The sequence below is a fragment of the Primulina eburnea genome, chromosome 1, assembly GCF_022965805.1.
Source record: "Primulina eburnea isolate SZY01 chromosome 1, ASM2296580v1, whole genome shotgun sequence".
Taxonomy (NCBI): Eukaryota; Viridiplantae; Streptophyta; class Magnoliopsida; order Lamiales; family Gesneriaceae; genus Primulina; species Primulina eburnea.
The window spans coordinates 64887847-64898954 of record NC_133101.1 but is presented as its reverse complement, the minus strand read 5'-3'; the positions used below and the strand labels follow the sequence as shown (position 1 = coordinate 64898954).

Genomic DNA, 11108 nt, shown 5'->3' with positions numbered 1-11108 from the left:
AGGGACACTAATGGCTTCTGTATAATGATGAATATCACAATAAACATCTGTACCGGATATGTTCCCAATCAACACTGTTTCTGGCCTCGTAACTTTCAGTAAAAGCTTGAAAATAGATATTCCCACCTTAAATCCACAAAGCTAAATGCTATCAGTTTTCAATTTATTAAGCCAAGTGCCAACTAATATAGTTTCAAACAAATATGGAATATTGTGTCTCCTGCAGAACTAGAAATTATATTAATCGTTGAGAGGTGTAGAGCATCCCAGACTTCAAGTTTTGATTTGATTTTCCTGGTAACCTTAATAGAACTGGACCTGAAAATTGTTGGAGAACGAGGAACTTACAGCAATGGCAAGGCCATTTTGAACAGAAATGAAGAGAACACCCAAGAAAGCATATAACATCACAACAAAATCGAATTTCTCGATCTTCCAAATCTGATATGCAGCTGGAACATCAATGAGGCCAACCACTGCTGTGACGATTATGGCCCCTAACACGACATTTGCTGTGTACTGAAAGAGTGGCATTAGGAAGAGAAGCGTAACCATAATCGTTACTGCCATTATTATGTTAGACACCGCAGTTTTGCATCCAGCATTGTGATTCACAGCTGATCTTGAAAAAGCACCTGTATTCTTTGAATTTTTGTAGTCATGGATTCACTTTTGGTACGTTCTTCCTCCTTATCTTGTAAGGAAAATTGGATCAAATGTTTTGACGACCAACCCCCCAAGTAGCTATCATGAAAATGTAACATGCTCCATGAAGGAGGATTCAATCCTTCTTGTATTAAGAAAAAAAAAACAATTAGAAAAAACTAGCAATGCTTGGCCATGTTCGCCCCTGACTCGGTTTTGTTAGTGGCGATGCTTGAACATTGTTGAATCTGCTCGAACTCATGAGAGACGCACGATAAAAAGTTCTATGTAAATGTAAATTTGAGAGAAGATATATATAATTTTTAAAATTAGTTTAGTTTTTTCTTTAATTATGATAAACTTTAAGGGAGGTATATATAATTAACTCTGTAATAATTAGAAATTATTTTATGTGCTATCACATTTTGACCAATTTAGAACTAAAAATTTTGAACGATGATTTTTCTATCAAATAGCTTTACATTTTTACCAAATATAAGGACTACATATGAGATATTAGAATTCGATTTTTAATATTTTTTTTGGAAAGTTTTTAAATTATTTTAACATAGATACGATTGTTTAGAGGATAATAAAAAACTATTGTACTATTTAAAAAGTCTAATGCTTATAATAAGTATAACTTTGTCATGAATAGAAGTTTGAAAACATTGGGTTTTTCAATTATTACATATAATAATATATTTTTTTATAAAAAAAACGTGGTCGGCAGGATTCGAACCTGCGCGGGCAAAGCCCACATGATTTTTAGTCATGCCCGATAACCACTCCGGCACGACCACCTGTTGCTAATCTTCGTGCTCAAATTATATTACAACTTACTCACTCTTGGGTTCGACTACAATTTGCGCAAGCCTAATATCTGTAAACCATGTAAAACCCTTTAGGCTAGTGTTGGTTTGGAGGAAGGTAAACTAATGATTAGTACGTAAATTATAAGAAAATGATTGTGAGAGGATTGTATATATAGGGTAAATATATGATGTTTTAGGACGATTTTTAAGTGTAGATATTTTTGAATTTTTTTGATGAACCAGACTACTTTGCCCTTCCCCTTTTTTGGAGCAACCGGCGCCGAGCTTGTTTAGATCGGCGACCGTTTTCTTTTACAAACCGTCGCTATCAGCGACGGTTTATGAAAAAACTGTTGCTATTAGCGACGGATTTGTACAAACCGTCGTTATTTGCGATGGATTTTGTAGCAACGGTTTTTGAGAAACCGTCGCCGATCTTGTTTAGATCGGCGACAGTTTCTTGAAAACCGTCGCTATTAGCGACGGTTTATGAAAAAACTGTCGCTATTAGCGACGGATCTTTTTACAAACCGTCGCTAACCGGTTGGCCGGTGGTCGCGGTCCGTCGGTGATCGGCCGGCGGCGGTCGTGGCGGTAAGTGGTGGTGAGTTTGAATTTAGGAGAAGGGTACAATTGGAAAAGTAGGAGGTATGAAGAGTGGGATAAGTTATCACACCTAAATTATCAGTATTATTTGTCCAACAAATTCTAGCTACAGTGCGGGCTTCTTCCTATTATCACGAGCCCTCTGATTTGATAAAAAACCAACCAAACAGGTGATTAGCCGGGATAAAATAATCTATCCCGGCTAATCACCCGAACCAAACGCAGCTTATAGCATGTGGAAGTTCTTCTCTTAATTGCCCAGAAACGCCTAGCTTGCTAGAAAATTCCATGGCGGAAAGGTTGACCAGCTCTTTGCTGGGTTCTTGTAGAGATAATCTTGCCACCGTAAAAAACAACCGCTGGTATTCTAGTATCAGAAAAATCACCCGCGCGCGGTACAATTTTATTTTATTTTTTCATTTTTGTGATTCTGTTGCTGCTGTGAAACGATGGATGTATAAGTGGCTGCTGTTGGACCTGGCCGGGTTGCGTGACAAAGCTGGGAAAGTATCCCAGTTGCATTTTATGAGGGTGGCACTGTTCTCTTGCCGGAATATGGTGAAACCCAAGCCAAATTGGCTGAAAGGCCTGAATAAATCGTATGTTATTGGATTTTAATTTGCATTATAACCGATTCGTTGTTTTGTTTTGTTTTTTTTCAAACTTTTGAGTATATATATATATATATATATCTGTTGTACATCGATGAAGACATCTTGGGGATTCTGCGTGATTGATCCATATGTACGTAATGTGATGGAATTGTTGATTGAGATTTAGTGTTGCTGAGTCCGGGAATAGTTGATAATTAGTGGTTGCCACAATTTAGGAGCGATGTAAAACTATCTCTTGCGATAATTCTATCAACAGTGTTGGTGATGATGAATCTTTGAAATCGTCCAACTTGCAATAATTTCCCTCGTGCTTGAATCCAAGCTGCATTTATTATTGTTTCTTGACATACATGTGCATGCCGTACGGTGGAGGGGCCGGTCTAGTTACATAAATAAAACACAATCGATCCATCCGTACGTGAAATGCCTATGATTTGACCACTCCCCATCGTGGTTTATTTCAATCTTATTCATGTGAATGTCCTCGTGAGTCCTCGTGATAGGATGGATGATCAAGATTTGTCCATGTCTATATAAGACTCACTTTTTTTAAAAAAATTATATGTATGACAAGATCTTATTCGTTAAAATGAAGAAGGATATCATTAACCCCTTATCGTCCCTTTAGAAAAATCGTCATTAAAGTGTAATTACTCTCTCCGATCCAGTGTTTATTAATTGCATGCACGCCTATGAATTTCATTCTTTATTGATTATGCAATCATATTTTTTAATTTTTTTAACATAGGAGTTGCTAATTGGTAGTTTATTATAATAATTTTTTCATTGTGGTGATGTAAAATGTATTATAAGACATTGTTTCGAGTGTTATATTATTAATGAATCAATAATTTATATTATTATTTTATTTTTCCAAATTATTTGTCAATTAATTAATTAATTAATTAATAATAATAATAATAATAATTATTATTATTATTATTATTATTATTGAAATGATAATAATATAATAATAATATAAGATAAAAAATGTAATTATTATTATTATTAATATTGAAATGATCATAAAATAATAATAATATAAAATAAAAAATGTTAATCCAATAATTGAGCACTGTATCAAATAACAGGGAAGAAGGGGATCCCTGTCTGGAACCCAAACAAGCCCTAATCCCGCTTCACTCCCCCTCTCGTTCCCAGTTCCAGTTCCATCAGAGCACGTGCCCACCGTCTCCACGCTTTCCCTCTATTCATGATTTCAATCGTTTCACGCAATGATGTTGCTGTGAAGAAAAGAGAGCGATGCAAGCTTACAATCGTCTACCCACCAGCGGAAACAGCAGCCCTTCCTCGCCGCCGGCGTCGCCAGTTTCACGCTCGCCGCGTTACCGCCACCGCCCATCCAAATCTGCCCGAGCCGCCGCGCCCAAGGCACTTGCGCAGCGTCTCACGTGGATCGTTCTCTCCGTCCTTTTAAAGCGGCAGGGGATTTTTCTGTTTGCTCCGCTGTTGTATATTGGCGGGATGCTGTTTTATATGGGAACGGTGTCGTTTGATGTCGTCCCTGCTATCAAGCACAGGCCTACAGCCGGGTCGGTTTATCGAAGCCCACAGCTGTACGAGAAGGTCCGCGCTGAAATGGACTCCGATAATTCCTATGGCGATGCGGTTAGTGGAAGTATATATATATATATATATATATATATATGAAATGGTGATGTAATCAGAATTGATGTATTTTAGGTTCTTGACAGTGACCTGGATGTTTGGTTATTTTTAAACATTCTTCTATTTCATTTTCTATTGGTATAGGAGTCACTATCCTCTGCTTAAAATTCAACTTGTGAAGCTCTGAATTTTCATGGCACATTAGGTTTTGACAATATAATTTTTTGTAACATACGAAGAAATATTGAGATTAATTTAGAAATTTGATTGAGTACACAATCATTCTCTTAAGCATCTGAGCTCTAGGCTATCTGTTTTTTTAGATCTCTGATTTAGTTCAATTATTTCTGCCTGGTGTAGCTAATGGATATGATTCGATATCCACATTTACTTTGTTTTTATTTGCCGCATTCGTCTAAATTGTCTATATATCTATTTGACTCTTTATATGGTGTAAGGCTTTCCATTATATTATGATGGTTTCGACTGGATGATTCTGAAGAATTGAATTGAGTTAAAAGAACGGCTATAATGTGGTATTGTATCTTGGAGGAGAGAAAAATCCAAAGTTAACACCAAAACGTTCTTAATTATTTTTCTTGACATCCCTCAAGCTACTGAAGTTTCCTGATCATTGAGTGCGTTGTCTGATGTGAATTGAGGGTCATTACTTATATTTGTGTTACATTCTGACATTTAAGTATTATATATTGCTCCATTTTATGGAGACTGATGTAAAAGGGATTGTGTATTAGGTTATGCCTATCAGGTGTGTGAATAAGTTGCCCAGTATTTTGATCTTAAGATGCGCTTAAAATGACAAAATTATGTTTGTTGAGAAGATAAGTTGCAATTCACTCTTTTTTCTTGTACCTAAGGCTCCGTTTGGATAAGTACTTTTAAAAATGTTTTTAGTGTTTTATAAGTGAAAAACTAAGTATTGTTTGGATAATATTTTGTAAAATGTTTTTAAATAATATTTTTAAAAATGTTATCAAATTATACTTTTAAAAAAAATAACTGAGGTTTTTTATATGTTTTATGAATAAAATAGAGTAAAAAGTTTTTCATTTGATAGTTGTCCAAACACCTCCTTAATTATTTTTAACTATAAATCGGTTTTTAAAAAAAATAGTTTGCCAAACAACATTTCAGCTCTAAAAGCATTTTTATAAAATAGTTGTTCAAACACATATTTATTCTTATAATAACTTTTAAACTTTTTATAAAAAAAATTAAAAAGCAGCTTTGCAAAAACATTTTATAATAGTTGTCCAAACGGTGCCTAAACGTCTTATATTTTTTCTTCTAAATTTTATTTACAGAAATATTTTATTACTTTGTAGATATCGACCATATGGAAACACTCTTATAAAGGTGGTGAATGGAGACCGTGCATCAACAAGTCCACAGAAGGTGCTAAACTTTCTCACCACGAGAAATTCTACATTCTCTGTATTTGTTTTCCTCTAAACATCAGGCAATAGAAATTTAAAAGTAGATGTGAATGGAGGTTATGTAGTCAGGACTCATGATTTTAAGGGTTTCCTGATCTAATATCGATCACAGTGTCAATTCCTCCATTTTTTTAACTTCATATATTTGCTACTATGTCATTACATGAATTTGTTCTTATTGAAAGTGATTAAGACGTGTATTTTAAGTTACATTTGAATATGTTCTTCCGAAAAGAGATCGAGATGTGTATATTAAGCAGTAGATCTACTTATCATTGCAGGTTTGCACGAGTCAAATGGATATATTTTTGTGGAAGCCTAATGGCGGTTTGAATCAGCAGAGAACGTCGGTATGCTTTGTTAGCATCATTAATTTCATGGTTTATTGCAGTTTGTGCTTTCATATTTTTGAGCTGGTTAACATGCTATATCTCATTGCTGCTGGCGCTTCCAGATATGCAATGCGGTGGCTGTGGCAGGTTACCTTAATGCAACTCTTGTTATTCCGAACTTCCACTTTCACAGTATTTGGAGAGATCCGAGGCGGGTATTTTATTATCTGTGCAAAATCTTGCTGCCAAAATCCATTTCTTCTGTTTACTTTTTTCCAAAAAAATTGGGGCATACATGAAAAAAATATTAGATAACAAAAAAATAAGTCGTGTCTGTACTAGTTCGAAGTTACTTGGCTTCTCTTCTCTAAATCAATAATATTGATTGTTTCATTTTCTACAATGGATATATGAAAATATTTCACTACCTGACCCAGAATACCTAGTTACATTTATTGTCTCTGTAAGTATTTGAACAAATAGATCTCTCTCAATGTATTGTAGTTTCTGTATTGGATTCAGATTTATGTTCCAAAAAAATATGTTTTATGTAACTTGAATGGCTGCAATTAAGAATATATGCTCTTGGATCATACTAGTGGAATTTTGTGCAAGATGTTATTCTTGTTTTAAAGATATTGTTGTCCGTGTCTCTTATACTGTTTCTGTGTGCAGCAAATTTGGTGACATATATGATGAAGATTTTTTTATGAAAACCCTGGAAAATGATGTCCAGATAGTAAAAACTGTTCCAGGCTACATAATGGAGCGATTTGACTATAATATGAGCAATGTGCACAACTTCAGGATAAAAGCATGGTCATCCATCCAGTATTATAGGAATACAGTACTTCCCAAGCTGCTAGAAGAAAAGTGAGTCCTTCTGAATACTTTTTCTTATTCCTTGACCCTCTGTGTAATATGTTCTGTGGCAATAATGATTTGGAAATTGTCTTTAACTTACATAGATGATTACTTATGTCCTGATGGGTATAACTTCAAACTGTACGAGTATTTGAGTTTTCAATATTATGTCTCGGTGTGAATAGTTCTACAATCTGCTTGTTCTCTTTTATTTTATATTCTTTTCCTATTGTTGTTTTTCCCCGTTTAATAATGTTTCATTTTCTTTCTGGGCTCATGTGATGCAACGTGACTGTCTTAGATTCCTTTTAGTTGATCTACTTGTATTTCAGCAAATACTTGTGGGAGTTAGTATGATCAACATGTTTCAAACTTTAAGATTAGATACAATTATATTGGAGCTTTTTTTTTTATTTACTTCTCCTATTGCCTTGACGTTCATTGACATTATTAAGGCAATTCTTCGATATTTTCTAGCTTAAGTCATGTTGGGTTTCTCTCTTGGGCATTTGTCTGTCCATCATTGCTTCGAAGTAGTTATGACCTTTTTGCGTAATTAGTATCTTTTCTCAGCTATTCTTTTCATCATAGATGCTTGAACATTTTTTTACTTGGTTTTTCGAAATTTAAAGTTTCTACCATTTGCAACTGCTCAATTCAGGATTATAAGGATTTCACCCTTTGCAAATCGACTATCGTTTGATGCTCCTTCGGTGGTACAACGACTTAGATGCTTGGCAAATTATCAAGCTCTAAAGTTTTCGAATCCAATATTAACTTTAGGCGAATCTTTGGTTGTAAGAATGAAAGAACGAAGTGCAAATAATAGTGGCAAGTATGTATCTGTTCATCTTCGATTTGAGGAGGTTAGTTGGGGTGGATTATGACTTTCGTTTAGCTGAACACTTGCGAAAGCAAAGTGCTAATATCCTCTTCTCTAGGATATGGTCGCTTTCTCTTGTTGTATATATGATGGTGGGAAGCAAGAAAAAATTGACATGGATGCTGCAAGAGAACGAGGCTGGAAAGGAAAATTTACTAAACCCGGTCGAGTCATCCGTCCTGGAGCCATCAGATTAAACGGGAAATGTCCCTTAACACCTTTAGAGGTATTATCTTTTTTACTATCACCATCTTCTGTTTCCTTTTCATATTTCTTTGCTAGTCTGTTTGTTTCTGATGAACCATGACTCTTCTCTATATTTTCTATTATGTGCTGTAGGGCTCGATTACCCATGTAAATATTACAAATTTATTGAGTTTATCCAAAAATATTATGGTTTTTTCAAATGAGCCAATCATTAATTACTAAATTCCGGATTAATTTTTTTAAAGTAGTAAATAACCAATCTCTTCATTTCAAGCCTAAGATATGAAATAACATTTATCAAAATGATTATGTTTAGTTCAGATATTGTCCTTACGAATTTTTGAAGCTGCTACTGTTTCATCATTATACTACTGTTAATCAATTTGAATGCAAAATTGGTTAAATGGCAAGTTGTATGTCATGTATAATTTTTAATATTTTCAGTAATCAAGAATATGATAAATATAACTCGCTCAAATAAACACACACATAAAAATTACTCTGGGTTTTATTTCTTCATTCACTAAAAAAGTTGTGCCAGAAAGCAAAGTGAGGTTGTGGAGGTTTGTGGGGAATGGCACTAACCCTTGATAAGTTCTTTTTTTGTTAACCTTCCTGAAACCCTTTGAATGGCTTTTGTTTGTACCCAGTTTAAGCTATTTTACTTTGGTATGGTTATTTGCTCCAACTTTTGAGAGATGCGTTTATAACTCATTGAGATTAATCTGTTCAGATTTGAGTAAAATATTTTATTATGATGGTTTGCCAAACGATGCTTGTTCTTTGAATTTTTTTTTATCCATCCATTGGGGATTGAAGTGAATTGATTTTGCCAAGTTTTGGAATAGTCATCTATAAGTATATGTCCTATTTTATGTGATTGTTAATTAAGGTTGTAACATAGATATTCTCAACTGTTTAAATATCAATACCACTGGATTAGTCATTATTATAGACTACAAAATCTCACCCTTAAAAATTATTTATACATATTTTATTTTATGTTTCTTTGTTTATGACATATCTGTAGCCAAAGATCACTCACTACCTAGGTTGATAATCTCATTTGTAATTCTGCTGATTTTAATTTGTATTTACACTGTTATGATTGCTTGGTCTTGTGTCTTTTCAATGAGATCCCTCACAATACTTCATTGTATATTATTCACCTTTATTCCTCTCAAGACATTTGATACTTATATACCGCTGCCTGATAAAGTCTTATCTGCATAATCCTTGAATGGCCTATTATTGATTAGGTAGGTCTGATGCTACGGGGGATGGGCTTTGACAAAAGTACTTCTATTTATTTAGCATCTGGAAGGATATACGACTCTGAAAGGAACATGGCTCCGCTGCTGGAAATGTTTCCGTTGCTACGGACGAAAGAGATGCTGGCATCTGCTGAGGAACTAGCTCCATTTCAGGTCTAAATCTAAGCAAATATCTATTTTTATACCTCTGTTCTCCAAGTCCTGTTCATTTTTTATTCACTTTGGATTCATCCCACTCTATGACACTTGACTCAAGTTGCTTATTTTCAGAATTACTCTTCAAGAATGGCTGCTATAGACTACACTGTTTGTCTTCACAGTGAAGTATTTGTTACCACTCAAGGTGGAAATTTCCCTCATTTCCTCTTGGGACATCGAAGATATCAGTATGGTGGACACTCACGAACAATTAGGCCTGACAAGAGGAAGTTGGCGCTATTATTTGACAATCCAAATATTGGGTAATACCTTTAGTTTACCTGTTCACTATTGGTGTTATGACAATCCAATTTGTGGTTTCGCCACAGATTATTTTCTTTCTTTGTCAATAAGGCGCTGGTTCTGACCTTGTTATCTAGTATGTTAATTTGGAAGTTTAGTTGTACCTGTTTATTAAGCATTACTCATTTTTGGACATCAATGATGTTTTTTTAAGTCTGATTGCCACGCTTTGCTACACCATTTTAACGTAATTCTATTTGCTTTAGCATGGAAGATAAAACTATTATCTTCCACTTGAATCTCTTCTCTCTTATCTTTTTCTTATAATAATACATATTTTTTTGTTGATTATTTGTCCCACAGATGGAAAAGCTTCAAGAAGAACATGCTTAATATGCGTGCACACAGTGATTCAAAAGGTTTGGAACTTAAGAGGCCAAATGACTCTCTCTATTCACTTCCATGTCCAGATTGCATGTGCAAATTGAACAAGACAGAAGATTCAAGATTGTCATCCGTGACATGAATTTTGCTAGATAGAACCGGATAAGTTGACATCCTGGCAAACACTGTATCTTGATTGTGATTAGTTCATTTTTTGCCACTCTCTTTGGATGGACGGCAGATACTCAAATTTTGGAACGACTACAAGCGTCTGTTCTCCGGCACCTGTTATTCCAGGCATTAACTATCCGTCAATTCTTTGTCTCAGCTGTTGTAGTTAACAAGCTGTGGGTCGATACAAGAGGCCAATAGGGATGATATTTCTGTGCTCGGACTGTACATTAGTGAGCTGTTCTTGACTAGACTAGGGTAACAGGATTCACGGTTTTGAAAGTTAATAGAAGTGTACAAGCCATTAGAAGCAGAATGAGCAGAATTCATCAACGCAAGTTCCCGTTTGTGTTGATTATTGATTGTGTTGATTTTTGCCTTTAATTTTTTTTCCCATGAAATCACCGTACTACGATAAGGGGACAGAGCATTTATTTCAAGAATTAATCCATATTGTAATTAAGGGTAAATTTGAGGATTTAGCTCTTGAAGAATGAAGAGTCAGTCTCAAGATTCTGTCAGGTCAACATGTGGCTGACGTTGGTTTAAGCATTTGTGCAGGGTGCAATGCTATAACCTCAAGCAATGGATAGTAAAAATTTTGGGATAGTTTTGGGGATAAATTGACCAACCCATAAATGGTCAGACACAGAAAAATCCTGTTTTGTGTGGTTCAATTTCTTTCACAAATGATACAAGTGACGATTGCTTACATGTGAAACCAAGAAACTCTAAATTAGGTCAACTTTGTTTACAGATCAAATGTTTGCTCTAACAATTTTATTG

At 34.8% G+C, this 11108-nt stretch overlaps 1 protein-coding gene and 1 non-coding gene across 2 annotated transcripts; one reads left to right on the top strand and one right to left on the bottom strand.

Annotated features, from left to right (window-relative positions):
* Positions 1-1366: 1366 nt before the first annotated feature.
* On the bottom strand, positions 1367-1448 carry TRNAF-AAA (transfer RNA phenylalanine (anticodon AAA)). Its single transcript has one exon. It is a non-coding gene; the product is annotated as a tRNA-Phe (tRNA).
* An 886-nt stretch (positions 1449-2334) lies between these two features.
* On the top strand, positions 2335-10693 carry LOC140842237 (protein ESMERALDA 1-like). The gene is given in 12 exon segments (XM_073210003.1): positions 2335-2665; positions 3772-4309; positions 5656-5725; positions 6048-6085; positions 6087-6116; positions 6221-6309; positions 6774-6971; positions 7624-7828; positions 7904-8071; positions 9312-9479; positions 9597-9787; positions 10131-10693. Coding segments are annotated over 11 exon segments (1686 nt in total). The 5' UTR covers positions 2335-2665; positions 3772-3943; the 3' UTR covers positions 10294-10693.
* Positions 10694-11108: the final 415 nt, after the last annotated feature.